The 24,252-nt window shown below is 53.7% G+C and overlaps 1 protein-coding gene across 12 annotated transcripts in view; it reads right to left on the bottom strand.

Moving 5' to 3' along the window:
• Positions 1-24,252, bottom strand: part of LOC138643272 (plectin-like) — a 554,763-nt gene that overhangs the window by 136,542 nt on the left and 393,969 nt on the right. The window contains exon 1 of one of the 12 annotated variants that reach the window (XM_069732199.1): positions 7,006-7,250. The exons of 10 other annotated variants lie outside the window; for them this stretch is intronic. In XM_069732199.1, coding sequence (XP_069588300.1) covers positions 7,006-7,132 — 127 coding nt within the window. In that variant the 5' untranslated portion in view covers positions 7,133-7,250. Of the gene's footprint in view, positions 1-7,005; positions 7,251-24,252 lie in introns of those variants that run through there. One more of the 12 variants, XM_069732196.1, reaches the window with a different exon arrangement.

Here is a 24,252-nt window from a genome sequence, read left to right as displayed (position 1 = left end):
CACTAGGATGCTGTACACAGGCACAGTACCCCAATAACAGGTAGTAGGATGACGTACACAGGCACAGTACCCCAATAACAGGTAGTAGGATGACGTACACAGGCACAGTACCCCTATAACAGGTAGTAGGATGACGTACACAGGCACAGTACCCCAATAACAGGCACTAGGATGCTGTACACAGGCACAGTACCCCAATAACAGGTAGTAAAATGCTGTACACAGATACAGTACCCCAATAACAGGTAGTAGGATGACGTACACAGATACAGTACCCCAATAACAGGTAGTAGGATGACGTACACAGGCACAGTACCCCAATAACAGGTAGTAAAATGCTGTACACAGATACAGTACCCCAATAACAGGTAGTAGGATGACGTACACAGATACAGTACCCCAATAACAGGTAGTAGGATGACGTACACAGGCACAGTACCCCAATAACAGGTAGTAGGATGACGTACACAGATACAGTACCCCAATAACCAGTAGTAGGATGACGTACACAGATACAGTACCCCAATAACAGGTAGTAGGATGACGTACACAGATACAGTACCCCAATAACAGGTAGTAGGATGCTGTACACAGATACAGTACCCCAATAACAGGTAGTAGGATGCTGTACACAGATACAGTACCCCAATAACAGGTAGTAGGATGAAGTACACAGATACAGTACCCCAATAACAGGCACTAGGATGACGTACACAGATACAGTACCCCAATAACAGGTAGTAAAATGCTGTACACAGATACAGTACCCCAATAACAGGTAGTAGGATGACGTACACAGGCACAGTACCCCAATAACAGGTAGTAGGATGACGTACACAGATACAGTACCCCAATAACAGGTAGTAGGATGCTGTACACACATACAGTACCCCAATAACAGGTAGTAGGATGCTGTACACAGATACAGTACCCCAATAACAGGTAGTAGGATGACGTACACAGATACAGTACCCCAATAACAGGTAGTAGGATGCTGTACACAGATACAGTACCCCAATAACAGGTAGTAGGATGACGTACACAGGCACAGTACCCCAATAACAGGTAGTAGGATGCTGTACACAGATACAGTACCCCAATAACAGGTAGTAGGATGACATACACAGATACAGTACCCCAATAACAGGTAGTAAAATGCTGTACACAGATACAGTACCCCAATAACAGGTAGTAGGATGACGTACACAGGCACAGTACCCCAATAACAGGCACTAGGATGACGTACACAGATACAGTACCCCAATAACCAGTAGTAGGATGACGTACACAGATACAGTACCCCAATAACCAGTAGTAGGATGACGTACACAGATACAGTACCCCAATAACAGGCACTAGGATGACGTACACAGGCACAGTACCCCAATAACAGGCACTAGGATGACGTACACAGATACAGTACCCCAATAACAGGTAGTAGGATGACGTACACAGGCACAGTACCCCAATAACAGGCACTAGGATGACGTACACAGATACAGTACCCCAATAACAGGTAGTAGGATGACGTACACAGATACAGTACCCCAATAACAGGTAGTAGGATGACGTACACAGATACAGTACCCCAATAACAGGCACTAGGATGACGTACACAGGCACAGTACCCCAATAACAGGTAGTAGGATGACGTACACAGATACAGTACCCCAATAACCAGTAGTAGGATGACGTACACAGATACAGTACCCCAATAACAGGCACTAGGATGACGTACACAGGCACAGTACCCCAATAACAGGCACTAGGATGACGTACACAGATACAGTACCCCAATAACAGGTAGTAGGATGACGTACACAGGCACAGTACCCCAATAACAGGCACTAGGATGACGTACACAGATACAGTACCCCAATATCAGGTAGTAGGATGACGTACACAGATACAGTACCCCAATAACAGGCACAAGGATGACGTACACAGGTACAGTACCCCAATAACAGGCACTAGGATGACGTACACAGGCACAGTACCCCAATAACAGGCACTAGGATGACGTACACAGGCACAGTACCCCAATAACAGGTAGTAGGATGACGTACACAGATACAGTACCCCAATAACCAGTAGTAGGATGACGTACACAGATACAGTACCCCAATAACAGGCACTAGGATGACGTACACAGATACAGTACCCCAATAACAGGTAGTAGGATGACGTACACAGATACAGTACCCCAATAACCAGTAGTAGGATGACGTACACAGATACAGTACCCCAATAACAGGCACTAGGATGACGTACACAGGCACAGTACCCCAATAACAGGTAGTAGGATGACGTACACAGATACAGTACCCCAATAACCAGTAGTAGGATGACGTACACAGATACAGTACCCCAATAACAGGCACTAGGATGACGTACACAGATACAGTACCCCAATAACAGGTAGTAGGATGACGTACACAGGCACAGTACCCCAATAACAGGTAGTAGGATGACGTACACAGATACAGTACCCCAATAACAGGTAGTAGGATGCTGTACACAGGTACAGTACCCCAATAACAGGTAGTAGGATGACGTACACAGATACAGTACCCCAATAACAGGTAGTAGGATGACGTACACAGATACAGTACCCCAATAACAGGCACTAGGATGACGTACACAGGCACAGTACCCCAATAACAGGTAGTAGGATGACGTACACAGATACAGTACCCCAATAACAGGCACTAGGATGACGTACACAGATACAGTACCCCAATAACAGGTAGTAGGATGACGTACACAGGCACAGTACCCCAATAACAGGAAGTAGGATGACGTACACAGGCACAGTACCCCAATAACAGGTAGTAGGATGCTGTACACAGATACAGTACCCCAATAACAGGTAGTAGGATGACGTACACAGGCACAGTACCCCAATAACAGGTAGTAGGATGACGTACACAGATACAGTACCCCAATAACAGGTAGTAGGATGACGTACACAGGCACAGTACCCCAATAACCAGTAGTAGGATGACGTACACAGATACAGTACCCCAATAACAGGTAGTAGGATGACGTACACAGGCACAGTACCCCAATAACAGGCACTAGGATGACGTACACAGATACAGTACCCCAATAACAGGTAGTAGGATGACGTACACAGGCACAGTACCCCAATAACAGGTAGTAGGATGACGTACACAGGCACAGTACCCCAATAACAGGTAGTAGGATGACGTACACAGATACAGTACCCCAATAACCAGTAGTAGGATGACGTACACAGATACAGTACCCCAATAACAGGTAGTAGGATGACGTACACAGGCAGAGTACCCCAATAACCAGTAGTAGGATGAAGTACACAGTCACAGTACCCCAATAACAGGCACTAGGATGACGTACACAGATACAGTACCCCAATAACAGGTACTAGGATGCTGTACACAGATACAGTACCCCAATAACAGGTAGTAGGATGACGTACACAGGCACAGTACCCCAATAACAGGTAGTAGGATGCTGTACACAGATACAGTACCCCAATAACAGGTAGTAGGATGACGTACACAGGCACAGTACCCCAATAACAGGCACTAGGATGACGTACACAGGCACAGTACCCCAATAACAGGTAGTAGGATGACGTACACAGGCACAGTACCCCAATAACAGGTAGTAGGATGACGTACACAGGCACAGTACCCCAATAACAGGTAGTAGGATGACGTACACAGGCACAGTACCCCAATAACAGGTAGTAGGATGACGTACACAGATACAGTACCCCAATAACAGGCACTAGGATGACGTACACAGGCACAGTACCCCAATAACAGGTAGTAGGATGACGTACACAGGCACAGTACCCCAATAACAGGTAGTAGGATGACGTACACAGGCACAGTACCCCAATAACCGGTAGTAGGATGACGTACACAGGCACAGTACCCCAATAACAGGTAGTAGGATGACGTACACAGGCACAGTACCCCAATAACCAGTAGTAGGATGACGTACACAGTCACAGTACCCCAATAACAGGCACTAGGATGACGTACACAGATACAGTACCCCAATAACAGGCACTAGGATGACGTACACAGGCACAGTACCCCAATAACAGGTAGTAGGATGACGTACACAGGCACAGTACCCCAATAACAGGTAGTAGGATGACGTACACAGGCACAGTACCCCAATAACAGGTAGTAGGATGACGTACACAGGCACAGTACCCCAATAACAGGTAGTAGGATGACGTACACAGGCACAGTACCCCAATAACCGGTAGTAGGATGACGTACACAGGCACAGTACCCCAATAACAGGTAGTAGGATGACGTACACAGGCACAGTACCCCAATAACCAGTAGTAGGATGACGTACACAGTCACAGTACCCCAATAACAGGCACTAGGATGACGTACACAGATACAGTACCCCAATAACAGGCACTAGGATGACGTACACAGGCACAGTACCCCAATAACAGGTAGTAGGATGACGTACACAGGCACAGTACCCCAATAACAGGTAGTAGGATGACGTACACAGGCACAGTACCCCAATAACAGGTAGTAGGATGACGTACACAGGCACAGTACCCCAATAACAGGTAGTAGGATGACGTACACAGGACAGTACCCCAATAACAGGTAGTAGGATGACGTACACAGGTACAGTACCCCAATAACAGGCACTAGGATGACGTACACAGATATAGTACCCCAATAACAGGCACTAGGATGACGTACACAGGCACAGTACCCCAATAACAGGTAGTAGGATGACGTACACAGGCACAGTACCCCAATAACAGGTAGTAGGATGACGTACACAGATACAGTACCCCAATAACAGGCACTAGGATGACGTACACAGATACAGTACCCCAATAACAGGTAGTAGGATGCTGTACACAGGTACAGTACCCCAATAACAGGCACTAGGATGACGTACACAGGCACAGTACCCCAATAACAGGCACTAGGATGACGTACACAGATACAGTACCCCAATAACAGGCACTAGGATGATGTACACAGGCACAGTACCCCAATAACAGGTAGTAGGATGACGTACACAGATACAGTACCCCAATAACAGGTAGTAGGATGACGTACACAGATACAGTACCCCAATAACAGGCACTAGGATGACGTACACAGGCACAGTACCCCAATAACAGGTAGTAGGATGACGTACACAGATACAGTACCCCAATAACAGGCACTAGGATGACGTACACAGGCACAGTACCCCAATAACAGGTAGTAGGATGCTGTACACAGATACAGTACCCCAATAACAGGTAGTAGGATGACGTACACAGGCACAGTACCCCAATAACAGGTAGTAGGATGACGTACACAGATACAGTACCCCAATAACAGGTAGTAGGATGACGTACACAGATACAGTACCCCAATAACAGGTAGTAGGATGACGTACACAGATACAGTACCCCAATAACAGGCACTAGGATGACGTACACAGGCACAGTACCCCAATAACAGGTAGTAGGATGACATACACAGATACAGTACCCCAATAACAGGCACTAGGATGACGTACACAGGCACAGTACCCCAATAACAGGTAGTAGGATGCTGTACACAGATACAGTACCCCAATAACAGGTAGTAGGATGACGTACACAGGCACAGTACCCCAATAACAGGTAGTAGGATGACGTACACAGATACAGTACCCCAAGAACAGGCACTAGGATGACGTACACAGGCACAGTACCCCAATAACAGGTAGTAGGATGACGTACACAGATACAGTACCCCAATAACAGGTAGTAGGATGACGTACACAGGCACAGTACCCCAATAACAGGCACTAGGATGACGTACACAGATACAGTACCCCAATAACAGGTAGTAAAATGCTGTACACAGATACAGTACCCCAATAACAGGTAGTAGGATGACGTACACAGATACAGTACCCCAATAACAGGCACTAGGATGACGTACACAGGCACAGTACCCCAATAACAGGTAGTAGGATGACGTACACAGGCACAGTACCCCAATAACAGGTAGTAGGATGACGTACACAGGCACAGTACCCCAATAACAGGCACTAGGATGACGTACACAGATACAGTACCCCAATAACAGGTAGTAAAATGCTGTACACAGATACAGTACCCCAATAACAGGTAGTAGGATGACGTACACAGGCACAGTACCCCAATAACAGGTAGTAGGATGACGTACACAGGCACAGTACCCCAATAACAGGTAGTAGGATGCTGTACACAGGCACAGTACCCCAATAACAGGCACTAGGATGACGTACACAGGCACAGTACCCCAATAACAGGCACTAGGATGACGTACACAGGCACAGTACCCCAATAACAGGTAGTAGGATGACGTACACAGGCACAGTACCCCAATAACAGGTAGTAGGATGACGTACACAGGCACAGTACCCCAATAACAGGTAGTAGGATGCTGTACACAGGCACAGTACCCCAATAACAGGCACTAGGATGACGTACACAGGCACAGTACCCCAATAACAGGCACTAGGATGACGTACACAGGCACAGTACCCCAATAACAGGTAGTAGGATGACGTACACAGGCACAGTACCCCAATAACAGGTAGTAGGATGACGTACACAGGCACAGTACCCCAATAACAGGTAGTAGGATGACGTACACAGGCACAGTACCCCAATAACAGGTAGTAGGATGACGTACACAGATACAGTACCCCAATAACAGGCACTAGGATGACGTACACAGGCACAGTACCCCAATAACAGGTAGTAGGATGACGTACCCTGAGGCCTTAACGAAACCCCCAGGATAAAAAACAAACAAACTGTAAATCAGCGGTTTTCCAGACCCTATAATCCCCCATGCCCACTGAGCCGGTACTCCACAGTGATGCCATCCTGCTGGTGGGCATTGATCTCCGCAGGGGTTAACACATAACTTCCTACTAGTGATGCAGCTGCGGCCCCCTTCCCTGCCCACACCCCACAGTGGCCCCAGTAGCTGGTACCTTTCTTGCCCTCTGTGGCCCTCAGTACTGCCAGGTACAGGTTATCCTCAGAGCTGGTTCTCTGGCGGAATGCGCTGTCCTGATTGGATGGCAGGGCGGCATTGGTGCGGTACATGTGTTGGTCCATGGAGCTGACAATCTGCTGCTGCCAGGGCTGGCTCTGCTCTCCCTCTGATCTCGGCTCTGCTCTCCCTCTGACTCGCAGCCTTCACCTCCCTCCTTCTCTTCTCTCTCTACCCTAGATTGGCCGCAGGCTAAGCAATTCCCAGCCTGCCCTGTCTGGTTCCTGCCCTGCCCACTCACTGCCCTCCCCTTTCCGAGGTGTGGCACTGACCCACTCAAGGTGTGCCCCACTGACACTCCCCACAGGATGCCCGGCCTCCATAGACAGCCACTGGAAACCGCCGCCCAAAGACAGAGCCACTGAGCCAGGCTGCAAGAGCTGCAGAGCCGGGCACAGTGTGCAAGAGCTGCAGAGCCGCAGAGCAGGGCCCAGTGTGCAAGAGCCGCAGAGCAGGGCCCAGTGTGCAAGAGCTGCAGAGCCGCAGAGCAGGGCCCAGTGTGCAAGAGCTGCAGAGCCGGGCCCAGTGTGCAAGAGCTGCAGAGCACGAGAGCTGCAGAGCACAAGAGCCGCAGAGCCGGGCCCAGTGTGCAAGAGCCGCAGAGCCCAAGAGCTGCAGAGCCGGACCCAGTGTGCAAGAGCCGCAGAGCACAAGAGCCGCAGAGCCGGGCCCAGTGTGCAAGAGCTGCAGAGCCGGGCCCAGTGTGCAAGAGCTGCAGAGCCGCAGAGCCGGGCCCAGTGTGCAAGAGCCGCAGAGCAGGGCCCAGTGTGCAAGAGCTGCAGAGCCCAAGAGCTGCAGAGCCGGGCCCAGTGTGCAAGAGCCGCAGAGCACAAGAGCCGCAGAGCCGGGCCCAGTGTGCAAGAGCCGCAGAGCCCAAGAGCTGCAGAGCCGGGCCCAGTGTGCAAGAGCCGCAGAGCACAAGAGCCGCAGAGCCGGGCCCAGTGTGCAAGAGCTGCAGAGCCGCAGAGCAGGGCCCAGTGTGCAAGAGCTGCAGAGACGGGCCCAGTGTGCAAGAGCTGCAGAGCCGGGCCCAGTGTGCAAGAGCTGCAGAGCACAAGAGCTGCAGAGCACAAGAGCCGCAGAGCCGGGCCCAGTGTGCAAGAGCTGCAGAGCACAAGAGCTGCAGAGCACAAGAGCCGCAGAGCCCAAGAGCCGCAGAGCCCAAGAGCCGCAGAGCCCAAGAGCCGCAGAGCCCAAGAGCCGCAGAGCCGGGCCCAGTGTGCAAGAGCTGCAGAGCACAAGAGCTGCAGAGCACAAGAGCTGCAGAGCACAAGAGCTGCAGAGCACAAGAGCTGCAGAGCACAAGAGCTGCAGAGCACAAGAGCTGCAGAGCCGGGCCCAGTGTGCAAGAGCTGCAGAGCACAAGAGCTGCAGAGCCGGGCCCAGTGTGCAAGAGCTGCAGAGCACAAGAGCCGCAGAGCACAAGAGCCGCAGAGCCGGGCCCAGTGTGCAAGAGCTGCAGAGCACAAGAGCTGCAGAGCCGGGCCCAGTGTGCAAGAGCTGCAGAGCACATGAGCCGCAGAGCCCAAGAGCCGCAGAGCCGGGCCCAGTGTGCAAGAGCCGCAGAGCACAAGGGCCGCAGAGCCCAAGAGCAGCAGAGCCCAAGAGCCGCAGAGCCCAAGAGCAGCAGAGCCCAAGAGCCGCAGAGCCCAAGAGCCGCAGAGCCGGGCCCAGTGTGCAAGAGCTGCAGAGCACAAGAGCTGCAGAGCACAAGAGCTGCAGAGCACAAGAGCTGCAGAGCCGGGCCCAGTGTGCAAGAGCTGCAGAGCACAAGAGCCGCAGAGCACAAGAGCCGCAGAGCCCAAGAGCCGCAGAGCCGGGCCCAGTGTGCAAGAGCTGCAGAGCACAAGAGCCGCAGAGCACAAGAGCCGCAGAGCCGGGCCCAGTGTGCAAGAGCTGCAGAGCACAAGAGCCGAAGAGCCGGGCACAGTGTGCAAGAGCTGCAGAGCACAAGAGCCGAAGAGCCGGGCACAGTGTGCAAGAGCTGCAGAGCACAAGAGCCGAAGAGCCGGGCACAGTGTGCAAGAGCTGCAGAGCACATGAGCCGCAGAGCCCAAGAGCCGCAGAGCCGGGCACAGTGTGCAAGAGCCGCAGAGCCCAAGAGCAGCAGAGCCCAAGAGCCGCAGAGCACAAGAGCCGCAGAGCACAATTGCCGCAGAGCCCAAGAGCCGCAGAGCAGGGCCCAGTGTACAAGAGCCGCAGAGCAGAAGAGCCGCAGAGCACAAGAGCCAGAGAACCGCGAGGTCTCAGTGTTTCAAGGGGTCCCTGTCTGTTAGGGGATCTCTGGGGCGCTGGGTCCCTTTGTTTATGAGGGTCTCTGTGGTACGAGGCTCATGTATTTTGGTGGATTTCTGGGGTGCTGGGTCCCTGTGTTTCGGGGGGTCATTTGGGGAGGTGCCACCGTGTCGGGGGTCTCAGGGAGGCCGGGCCCTGTACTTTGGGGGGCTGTATTTCGGGGGTCTCTGGGGTGCTGGGTCCCCGTGTTTCGGGGGGTCATTTGGGGAGGTGCCACTGTGTCGGGGGTATCAGGGAGGCCGGGCCCTGTACTTTGGGGGGCTGTATTTCGGGGGGCTCTGGGGTGCTGGGTCCCCGTGTTTCGGGGGGTCATTTGGGGAGGTGCCACTGTGTCGGGGGTATCAGGGAGGCCGGGCCCTGTACTTTGGGGGGCTGTATTTCGGGGGGCTCTGGGGTGCTGGGTCCCCGTGTTTCGGGGGGTCATTTGGGGAGGTGCCACCGTGTCGGGGGTCTCAGGGAAGCCGGGCCCTGTACTTTGGGGGGCTGTATTTCGGGGGTCTCTGTGTTTCGGGGGGGTCATTTGGGGGAGGTGCCACTGTGTCGGAGGGTCTCAGGGAGGCCGGGCCCTGTAATTTGGGGGGGCTGTATTTTGGGGGTCTCTGAGGTGCTGGGTCCCTGTGTTTCGGGGGGTCATTTGGGGAGGTGCCACTGTATCGGAAGGTCTCAGGGAGGCCGGGCCCTGTACTATGGGGGGCTGTATTTCGGGGGTCTCTGGGGTGCTGGGTCCCTGTGCTTCGGGGGGTCATTTAGGGAGGTGCCACCGTGTCGGGGGTCTCAGGGAGGCCGGGCCCTGTACTTTGGGGGGCTGTATTTCGGGGGTCTCTGGGGTGCTGGGTCCCCGTGTTTCGGGGGGTCATTTGGGGAGGTGCCACCGTGTCAGGGGTCTCAGGGATGCTGGGCCCTGTACTTTGGGGGGGCTGTATTTTGGGGGTCTCTGGGGTGCTGGGTCCCTGTGTTTCGGGGGGTCATTTGGGAAGGTGCCACTGTGTCGGAGGGTCTCAGGGAGGCCAAGCCCTGTACTTTGGGGGGCTGTATTTCGGGGGTCTCTGGGGTGCTGGGTCCCTGTGTTTCGGGGGGTCATTTGGGGAGGTGCCACTGTGTCGGAGGGTCTCAGGGAGGCCGGGCCCTGTACTTTGGGGGGCTGTATTTCGGGGGGCTCTGGGGGCCGGCTCCCGCTGTATCTGGGATGTTGCAGCGCTCACATTCCTATAACTTGCTGTGACAGAATAAATATCTGGCAGCTACACATTCCTGCAGACAGCGGAGCTTCCCACAGAATACTTAACCCCTGTGAGACTGCGCCCCACCCTCCCACTCCACACCTGAGCCGTACCAGGAGCTGCCCCTCATCACACCACAGGACCGGCCGCACAGAGACGTGAAATTCTGCAGAACCGTGCGATGCGTCATTCAGACAATGCACAAGACGCGGCTCCGTGCGCCCCCATCCCTGTACCCACCTGGGGCAAAACATGGGAAAAACTCCACCCGTCACAATGAGACATCGGACAGTCACACTGCAAACCCCAACATGATGTCACTCCACCAAAAATATCACCAAAAGAAGCATTGCGTAAATCTACACACCCTCAGCCCTCGAAAGACGCCTCATTACATGACACACTGAACAGCACACCAGGAAGAACATTCCAGAAGGACAGTGCAGACTGACACACAGCGTGAAATGCTGCATTACCCCTGACGTCTATGGAGGCGATGACCGGTGGGTGACAGAACGCTGAGCCAGAGTACCAATACGGGGAGAAACAAAGGGTTAAAAGGGCATGAAAGAGGAAAACTGGAGGGAGACCCCAAGACGAGACCCTGCAAAAGTATTCCAAAAAGATATCACAGGTGTCATCTCATACCCTGTAGAATGTAAGCCCGCAAGGGCAGGGTCCTCGCCCCTCTGTATCAGTCCGTCATTGTTTGTTTGTTTACTGTAAGTGATATTTGTAACTTGTATGTAACCCCTTCTCATGTACAGCACCATGGAATCAATGGTGCTATATAAATAATAATAATAATACCACCTACTCCACACCGCAACAATCCACACCCGACCCAGCAACACTTCACCCCGCAACACCCACACTGCATCACTTCAACCCAATACATAAACCGACCCACAACACCCCACACTACAACACCTCAACACACTACCTCACCCCACAACCCGACCAACAACACCCCACACTACAACACCTCAACCCACTACACCTCACAACACCCCACACTACAACACCTCAACACATTACCTCACCCCACAACCCGACCAACAACACCCCACACTACAACACCTCAACCCACTACACCTCACCCCACACTACAACACCTCACCCCACAACCCGACCCACAACACCTCACCCCACGACCCACAACACCCCACACTACAACACCTCAACCCACTACACCTCACCCCATAACCCGACCAACAACACCCCACACTACAACACCTCAACCCACTACACCTCACCCCACAACACCCCACACTACAACACCTCAACACACTACCTCACCCCACAACCCGACCAACAACACCCCACACTACAACACCTCAACCCACTACACCTCACCCCACACTACAACACCTCACCCCACAACCCGACCCACAACACCTCACCCCACGACCCACAACACCCCACACTACAACACCTCAACCCACTACACCTCACCCCATAGCCCGACCCACAACACCCCACACTACAACACCTCACCACACTACACCTCACCCCACAACCCGACCAACACCCCACTCTACAACACCTCAACACACTACACCTCACCCCACAACCTGACCAACAACACCCCACACTACAACACCTCAACACACTACACCTCACCCCACAACCTGACCAACAACACCCCACACTACAACACCTCAACCCACTACCTCACCCCACAACCCGACCCACAACACCCCACACTACAACACCTCAACACACTACCTCACCCCACAACCCGACCAACAACCCTCCACACTACACCTCAACGCACTACACCTCACAACACCCCACACTACAACACCTCAACCCACTACACCTCACCCCACAATCCGACCCACAACACCCCACACTACAACACTTCAACCCACTACACCTCACCCCACAACACCCCACACTACAACACCTCACCCCACAACCCGACCCACAACACCTCACCCCACGACCCACAACACCCCACACTACAACACCTCAACCCACTACACCTCACCCCATAACCCGACCCACAACACCCCACACTACAACACCTCACCCCACAACACCCCACACGACAACACCTCACCCCACAACCCGACCCACAACACCTCACCCCACGACCCACAACACCCCACACTACAACACCTCAACCCACTACACCTCACCCCATAACCCGACCCACAACACCCCACACTACAACACCTCATCCCACAACCCGATCCACAACACCCCACACTACAACACCTCAACACACTACACCTCACCCCACAACCTGACCAACAACACCCCACACTACAACACCTCAACACACTACACCTCACCCCACAACCTGACCAACAACACCTCAACACACTACACCTCACCCCACAACCTGACCAACACCCCACACTACAACACCTCAACCCACTACCTCACCCCACAACCCGACCCACAACACCCCACACTACAACACTTCAACCCACTACACCTCACCCCACAACCCGACCCGCAACACCCCACACTACAACACCTCACCCCACTACCTCACCCCACAACACCCCACACTACAATACCTCAACACACTACCTCACCCCACAACCCGACCCACAACACCCCACACTACAACACCTCAACACACTACCTCACCCCACAAACTGACCAACAACACCCCACACTACAACACCTCAACCCACTACACCTCACAACACCCCACACTACAACACCTCAACCCACCACCTCACAACCCGACCCACAAACCCCACACTACAACACCTCAACCCACTACCTCACCCCACAACCTGACCCACAACACCCCACACTACAACACCTCAACCCACTACACCTCACAACACCCCACACTACAACACCTCAACCCACCACCTCACAACCCGACCCACAAACCCCACACTACAACACCTCAACCCACTACCTCACCCCACAACCTGACCCACAACACCCCACACTACAACACCTCAACCCACTACACCTCACCCCACAACCCGGCCCACAACACCCTACACTACAACACCTCAACACACTACCTCACCCCACAACCTGACCCACAACACCCCACACTACAACACCTCAACCCACTACACCTCACCCCACAACCCGGCCCACAACACCCTACACTACAACACCTCACCCCACAACCCGACCCACAACCCCCCACACAACACCTCAACCCACTACACCTCACCCCACAACCCGACCCACAACACCCCACACTACAACACCTCAACACACTACCTCACCCCACAACCTGACCCACAACACCCCACACTACAACACCTCAACCCACTACACCTCACCCCACAACCCGGCCCACAACACCCTACACTACAACACCTCACCCCACAACCCGACCCACAACCCCCCACACAACACCTCAACCCACTACACCTCACCCCACAACCCGACCCACAACACCCCACACTACAACACCTCAACCCACTACACCTCAACACACTACCTGACCCACAACACCCCACACTACAACACCTCAATACACTACCTCACCCCACAACCTGACCAACACCCCACACTACAACACCTCAACCCACTACACCTCACAACACCCCACACTAAAACACCTCACCCCACAACCTGACCCACAACACCCCACACTACCTCACCCCACAACCTGACCAACAACACCCCACACTACAACACCTCAACCCACTACACCTCACAACACCCCACACTACAACACCTCAACCCACTACACCTCACAACACCCCACACTACACCTCAACCCACTACACCTCACCCCACAACCCGACCCACAACACCCCACACTACAACACCTCAACCCACTACACCTCACAACACCCCACACTACAACACCTCAACACACTACCTCACCCCACAACCTGACCAACAACACCCCACACTACAACACCTCAACCCACTACACCTCACAACACCCCACACTACAACACCTCAACACATTACCTCACCCCACAACCTGACCAACAACACCCCACACTACAACACCTCAACCCACTACACCTCACAACACCCCACACTACAACACCTCAACACACTACCTCACCCCACAACCTGACCAACAACACCCCACACTACAACACCTCAACCCACTACACCTCACAACACCCCACACTACAACACCTCAACCCACTACACCTCACAACACCCCACACTACAACACCTCAACCCACTACACCTAACCCCACAACCCGACCCACAACACCCCACACTACAACACTTCAACCCACTACACCTCACCCCACAACACCCCATACTACAACACCTCACCCCACAACCCGACCCACAACACCTCACCCCACGACACCCCACACTACAACACCTCAACCCACTACACCTCACCCCATAACCCGACCCACAACACCCCACACTACAACACCTCAACACACTACACCTCACCCCACAACCTGACCAACAAAACAACACACTACAACACCTCACCCCACTACCTCACCCCACAACACCCCACACTACAACACCTCAACACACTACCTCACCCCACAACCCGACCCACAACACCCCACACTACAACACCTCAACACACTACCTCACCCCACAAACTGACCAACAACACCCCACACTACAACACCTCAACCCACTACACCTCACAACACCCCACACTACAACACCTCAACCCACCACCTCACAACCCGACCCACAAACCCCACACTACAACACCTCAACCCACTACCTCACCCCACAACCTGACCCACAACACCCCACACTACAACACCTCAACCCACTACACCTCACAACACCCCACACTACAACACCTCAACCCACTACACCTCACAACCCGACCCACAACACCCCACACTACAACACCTCAACCCACTACACCTCACAACACCCCACACTACAACACCTCAACACACTACCTCACCCCACAACCTGACCCACAACACCCCACACTACAACACCTCAACCCACTACACCTCACCCCACAACCCGGCCCACAACACCCTACACTACAACACCTCACCCCACAACCCCCCACACACCTCAACCCACTACACCTCACCCCACAACCCGACCCACAACACCCCACACTACAACACCTCAACCCACTACACCTCACAACACCCCACACACCTCAACCCACTACACCTCACCTTACAACCTGACCCACAACCTGACCAACAACACCCCACACTACAACACCTCAACCCACTACACCTCACAACACCCCACACTACAACACCTCAACCCACTACACCTCACAACACCCCACACTACACCTCACCCCACAACCCGACCCACAACACCCCACACTACAACACCTCAACCCACTACACCTCACAACACCCCACACTACAACACCTCAACACACTACCTCACCCCACAACCTGACCAACAACACCCCACACTACAACACCTCAACCCACTACACCTCACAACACCCCACACTACAACACCTCAACCCACTACACCTCACAACCCGACCCACAACACCCCACACTACAACACCTCAACCCACTACACCTCACAACACCTCAACACACTACCTCACCCCACAACCTGACCCACAACACCCCACACTACAACACCTCAACCCACTACACCTCACCCCACAACCCGGCCCACAACACCCTACACTACAACACCTCACCCCACAACCCGACCCACAACCCCCCACACACCTCAACCCACTACACCTCACCCCACAACCCGACCCACAACACCCCACACTACAACACCTCAACCCACTACACCTCACAACACCCCACACACCTCAACCCACTACACCTCACCCCACAACCTGACCCACAACACCCCACACTACCTCACCCCACAACCTGACCAACAACACCCCACACTACAACACCTCAACCCACTACACCTCACAACACCCCACACTACAACACCTCAACACACTACCTCACCCCACAACCTGACCAACAACACCCCACACTACAACACCTCAACCCACTACACCTCACAACACCCCACACTACAACACCTCAACCCACTGCACCTCACAACACCCCACACTACAACACCTCAACCCACTACACCTCACAACACCCCACACTACAACACCTCAACCCACTACACCTCACCCCACAACCCGACCCACAACACCCCACACTACAACACCTCAACACACTACCTCACCCCACAACCTGACCAACACCCCACACTACAACACCTCAACCCACTACACCTCACAACACCCCACACTACAACACCTCAACCCACTACACCTCACAACACCCCACACTACAACACCTCAACCCACTACACCTCACCCCACAACCCGACCCGCAAACCCCCACACTACAACACCTCAACCCACTACCTCACCCCACAACCCGACCAACACCCCACACTACAACGCCTCAACACTACACCTCACCCCACAACACCCCACACTACAACACCTCAACCCACTACCCGACCAACACCCCACAGTACAACACCTCAACACACTACCTCACCCCACAACCTGACCCACAACACCCCACTACACCTCACAACACCCCACACTACAACACCTCAACCCACTACACCTCACAACCCGACCCACAATACCCCACACTACAACACCTCAACCCACTACACCTCACAACACCCCACACTACAACACCTCAACACACTACCTCACCCCACAACCTGACCAACAACACCCCACACTACAACACCTCAACCCACTACACCTCACAACACCCCACACTACAACACCTCAACCCACTACACCTCACAACACCCCACACTACAACACCTCAACCCACTACACCTCACAACACCCCACACTACAACACCTCAACCCACTACACCTCACCCCACAACCCGACCCACAACACCCCACACTACAACACCTCAACACACTACCTCACCCCACAACCTGACCAACACCCCACACTACAACACCTCAACCCACTACACCTCACAACACCCCACACTACAACAACTCAACCCACTACACCTCACAACACCTCAACCCACTACACCTCACCCCACAACCCGACCCGCAAACCCCCACACTACAACACCTCAACCCACTACCTCACCCCACAACCCGACCAACACCCCACACTACAACGCCTCAACACTACACCTCACCCTACAACCCGACCCACAACACCCCACACTACAACACCTCAACCCACTACCCGACCAACACCCCACACTACAACACCTCAACCCACTACACCTCACAACCCGACCCACAACACCCCACACTACAACACCTCAACCCACTACACCTCACAACACCCCACAGTACAACACCTCAACACACTACCTCACCCCACAACCTGACCCACAACACCCCACTACACCTCACAACACCCCACACTACAACACCTCAACCCACTACACCTCACAACCCGACCCACAATACCCCACACTACAACACCTCAACCCACTACACCTCACAACACCCCACACTACAACACCTCAACACACTACCTCACCCCACAACCTGACCCACAACACCCCACACTACAACACCTCACCCCACAACCCGACCCACAACCCCCCACACTACAACACCTCAACCCACTACACAACACCTCAACCCACTACACCTCACCCCACAACCCGACCCACAACACCCCACACTACAACACCTCAACCCACTACACCTCAACACACTACCTGACCCACAACACCCCACACTACAACACCTCAACCCACTACACAACACCTCAACCCACAACCTGACCCACAACACCCCACACTACAACACCTCAACACACTACCTCACCCCACAACCTGACCAACACCCCACACTACAACACCTCAACCCACTACACCTCACAACACCCCACACTACAACACCTCAACCCACTACACCTCACAACACCCCACACTACAACACCTCAACCCACTACACCTCACCCCACAACCCGACCCACAACACCCCACACTACAACACCTCAACCCACTACACCTCACAACACCCCACACTACAACACCTCAACCCACTACACCTCACAACACCCCACACTACAACACCTCAACCCACTACACCTCACAACACCCCACACTACAACACCTCAACCCACTACACCTCACCCCACAACCCGACCCACAACACCCCACACTACAACACCTCAACACACTACCTCACCCCACAACCTGACCAACACCCCACACTACAACACCTCAACCCACTACACCTCACAACACCCCACACTACAACACCTCAACCCACTACACCTCACAACACCCCACACTACAACACCTCAACCCACTACACCTCACCCCACAACCCGACCCGCAAACCCCCACACTACAACACCTCAACCCACTACCTCACCCCACAACCCGACCAACACCCCACACTACAACGCCTCAACACACTACACCTCACCCCACAACCCGACCCACAACACCCCACACTACAACACCTCAACCCACTACCCAACCAACACCCCACACTACAACACCTCAACCCACTACACCTCACAACCCGACCCACAACACCCCACACTACAACACCTCAACCCACTACCTCACCCCACAACCTGACCCACAACACCCCACTACACCTCACAACACCCCACACTACAACACCTCAACCCACTACACCTCACAACCCGACCCACAACACCCCACACTACAACACCTCAACCCACTACACCTCACAACACCCCACACTACAACACCTCAACACACTACCTCACCCCACAACCTGACCCACAACACCCCACACTACAACACCTCAACCCACTACACAACACCTCAACCCACTACACCTCACCCCACAACCCGACCCACAACACCCCACACTACAACACCTCAACCCACTACACCTCAACACACTACCTGACCCACAACACCCCACACTACAACACCTCAACCCACTACACAACACCTCAACCCACTACACCTCAACCCACAACCTGACCCACAACACCCCACACTACAACACCTCAACACACTACCTCACCCCACAACCTGACCAACAACACCCCACACTACAACACCTCAACCCACTACACCTCACAACACCCCACACTACAACACCTCAACCCACTACACCCCACACTACAACACCTCAACCCACTACACCTCACAACACCCCACACTACAACACCTCACCCGACAACCCGACCCACAACACCCCACACTACAACCTCAACACACTACCTCACCTCACAACCTGACCAACAACACCCCACACTACAACACCTCAACCCACTACACCTCACAACACCCCACACTACAACACCTCAACCCACTACACCTCACAACACCCCACACTACAACACCTCAACCCACTACACCTCACCCCACAACCCGACCCACAACACCCCACACTACAACACCTCACCCCACAACCCGACCCGCAAACCCCCACACTACAACACCTCAACCCACTACCTCACCCCACAACCCGACCAACACCCCACACTACAACGCCTCAACACACTACACCTCACCCCACAACCCGACCCACAACACCCCACACTACAACACCTCAACCCACTACCCGACCAACACCCCACACTACAACACCTCAACCCACTACACCTCACCCCACAACCCGACCCACAACACCCCACACTACAACACCTCAACCCACTACACCTCACAACACCCCACACTACAACACCTCAACCCACTACACCTCACCCCGACCCACAACACCCCACACTACACCTCACCCCACAACCCGACCCGCAACACCCCACACTACAACACCTCAATCCACTACACCTCACAACACCCCACACTACAACACCTCAACACACTACCTCACCCCACAACCTGACCCACAACACCCCACACTACAACACCTCAACCCACTACACCTCACAACACCCCACAGTACAACACCTCAACACACTACCTCACCCCACAACCTGACCCACAACACCCCACTACACCTCACAACACCCCACACTACAACACCTCAACCCACTACACCTCACAACCCGACCCACAACACCTCAACCCACTACACCTCACAACACCCCACACTACAACACCTCAACACACTACCTCACCCCACAACCTGACCCACAACACCCCACACTACAACACCTCAACCCACTACACCTCACCCCACAACCCGACCCACAACCCCCCACACTACAACACCTCACCCCACAACCCGACCCACAACCCCCCACACTACAACACCTCAACCCACTACACAACACCTCAATCCACTACACCTCACCCCACAACCCGACCCACAACATCCCACACTACAACACCTCAACCCACTACACAACACCTCAACCCACTACACCTCACCCCACAACCTGACCCACAACACCCCACACTACAACACCTCAACACACTACCTCACCCCACAACCTGACCAACACCCCACACTACAACACCTCAACCCACTACACCTCACAACACCCCACACTACAACACCTCAACCCACTACACCTCACAACACCCCACACTACAACACCTCAACCCACTACACCTCACAACACCCCCACACTACAACACCTCAACCCACAACCCGACCCACAACACCCCACACTACAACACCTCACCCCACAACCCGACCCGCAAACCCCCACACTACAACACCTCAACCCACTACCTCACCCCACAACCCGACCAACACCCCACAGTACAACGCCTCAACACACTACACCTCACCCCACAACCCGACCCACAACACCCCACACTACAACACCTCAACCCACTACCCGACCAACACCCCACACTACAACACCTCAACCCACTACACCTCACCCCACCACCCGACCCACAACACCCCACACTACACCTCACCCCACAACCCGACCCACAACACCCCACACTACAACACCTCAACCCACTACCCGACCAACACCCCACACTACAACACCTCAACCCACTACACCTCACCCCACCACCCGACCCACAACACCCCACACTACAACACCTCAACCCACTACACCTCACAACACCCCACACTACAACACCTCAACCCACTACACCTCACCCCGACCCACAACACCCCACACTACACCTCACCCCACAACCTGACCCGCAACACCCCACACTACAACACCTCACCCCACAACCCGACCCGCAACACCCCACACTACAACACCTCAACCCACTACCTCACCCCACAACCCGACCAACACCCCACACTACAACGCCTCAACACACTACACCTCACCCCACAACCCGACCCACAACACCCCACACTACAACACCTCAACCCACTACCCGACCAACACCCCACACTACAACACCTCAACACACTACACCTCACAACAATCAAACCCACACCTCACGCCACAACCCAATCCACAACACTAAAACACCTCACCTCGCAACAATCCAACCCACTACACCTCAACATCCACACTGCAACACCTCAACCCACCCACGACACTTCACCCAGCAACATTCTAGCCTGCAACACCCCACACTGCAAAAATCCACCTCATTTCATCCCAAAACCAGATCAACGTACTTCACGCCACAACCCCCACACTGCAACACCTCAACCCACCTCCTCACCCAGCAACAATCTGCCCTGCAACACCTCACACCGCAACACATCAACCTACCCCACACTACACCTCACGCCACAACCCGACCCACAACACCCAACACTACCACACCTCAACCCACTACAATCCAACCGACTACACCTCACACCACAAACCGACCCACACCACCCCACACTACAACTCAAAGCATTACACCTCACCCCACAACAATCCAACCCACTACCCCTCACATAACCCCCACACTGCAACACCTAAACCTGTCCCACAACACTTCACCCAGCAAGACTCCAGCCTGCAACACCACATGGCATCACTTCAACCCACTACACAACCCGACCCACAGTACAACACCTCAACACACTACACCTCACCCTGCAATAATCCAACCCACACCTCACGCCACAACCCAACACACCACACCTCAACCCACTACACCTCACCCCACAACCCTACCAACACCCCACACAACACATAAAGACACTAAACCTTATCCTGGAACAATCCAACCCACACCTCACAACACAAAACCTCACACTACAACACTTCAACCCGCAACAATCCAATCCACTACACCTTACACAACCCACAACACCAACAGTGCATCAACTCAACGCACTTCACCTCACGCCACAACCCGCCCCACACTTCAACAACTCAACAAAATACACCTCATCCTGCAACAATCCAACACACTGCAATTCACTCCACAACCCCCACACTGCAACACACCCCACAACACTTCACCTAGCAACATTCCAGCCTGCAACACCGCACACTGCAACAATCCACCCCACCTCATCCCAAAACACCGCAACCAGATTCGACACTTCACCCCGCAACACCCATACAGCAACAGCTTAACCAGCAACAATCCCCCGTGCAACACCTCACACCACATCAACCTACCTCACCACACTTCACACTGCAACATCTCAACCCACCCCACTTCACCCAGCAACATTCCAACCTGAAACCTAACCAGTCCTACCACATTTCACCTCACAACAATCCTCACAATACCTCATTCTAAAACACCGCAACCAGTCAACACTTCACCCCGCAACACCCCACACTGCAACACCTCAACCCACCCCACGCTAAACCCAGGAACAATCCGCCCTGCAACACCTCACACCGTAACACATCAACCTACCCCACCTCAACCCACCAAACTGCAACCAGACCCACAACACTTCACCCCACATTACAACACCTCAACCAGCCCCACAAGAACCTACACTGCACAATACCTCAACCTGCAACACCTCACGCCACCTCAACCCGCCCCACAACAAGTCACTTCTGCAACAACCGATTCCCCAGGAACCCACACGTACAATACCTCATCCTGCAATACCTTACTTCCAGCAGCACCCCAGAACACCTTAGGCAACGTTCACACTAGCGTTGTGCTAGTGTGCGTCGGGTTAGCGTCGGGCGACGCTGCGGCGACGCACTCGTCATACGCCCCTATGTTTAACATGGGTGACGCATGCGTTTTTGCTTGTTGCGTTTTGCGACACGTGCGTCTTTTTTGCCGCAAGCGTCGGACCAAGAAAACGCAACAAGTTGCATTTTTCTTGCGTCCGATTTTCGGCAGAAAACGACGCACGCGTCGCAAAACGCAGCGTTTTTCCGTGCGTTTTGCCGCGTTTTTGCGTGCGTTGTGTCGCCAACGCAGCGGCGCACAACGCTAGTCTGAACGTAGCCTTACCCAGCCTTGGAATACCTCATGCTGCACCACAGCACAACACAATACCAAGCACAGCAACATACCAACCAACAGCACTTCACTGTGCAACAACCCTCAATGCACAGGAACATCTTGCAACACCCCAAGCCACAGCAGCTCACCCTACACCGCAACACTCCACAACACCTGCACAATCCCATGCCATAACACCCTACCACACAACACATAAAAACCACCATCCACCCCACAATACTGCACCCTGTCTGACCAAGAATGACCTCATTGCCATTATGAAATTCCTTCCAAACACCTGAATCATGTCCCCTGCATGACTAAAACCTGACCATTGACACAATTACATGCATCATTGAGGTCTCCAGCAGCTGGAGAGCAGTGTACTGTACCTAGAAAACTGGAAGTGTCCGCTCCTCCTCACCATCCTCCGGGGTATATACTATATACATTACTACAGGACAGGACTAGAAGTGTCCGCTCCTCCTCACCGTCCTCCTGGGTATATACTATATACATCACTACAGGACAGGACTAGAAGTGTCCGCTCCTCCTCACCATCCTCCTGGGTA

Source organism: Ranitomeya imitator, chromosome 6 (genome assembly GCF_032444005.1).
Source record: "Ranitomeya imitator isolate aRanImi1 chromosome 6, aRanImi1.pri, whole genome shotgun sequence".
NCBI classification, from domain to species: domain Eukaryota; kingdom Metazoa; phylum Chordata; class Amphibia; order Anura; family Dendrobatidae; genus Ranitomeya; species Ranitomeya imitator.
Note: the sequence above shows the minus strand (reverse complement) of the source record. Positions and strands in the feature narration are given on the sequence as shown.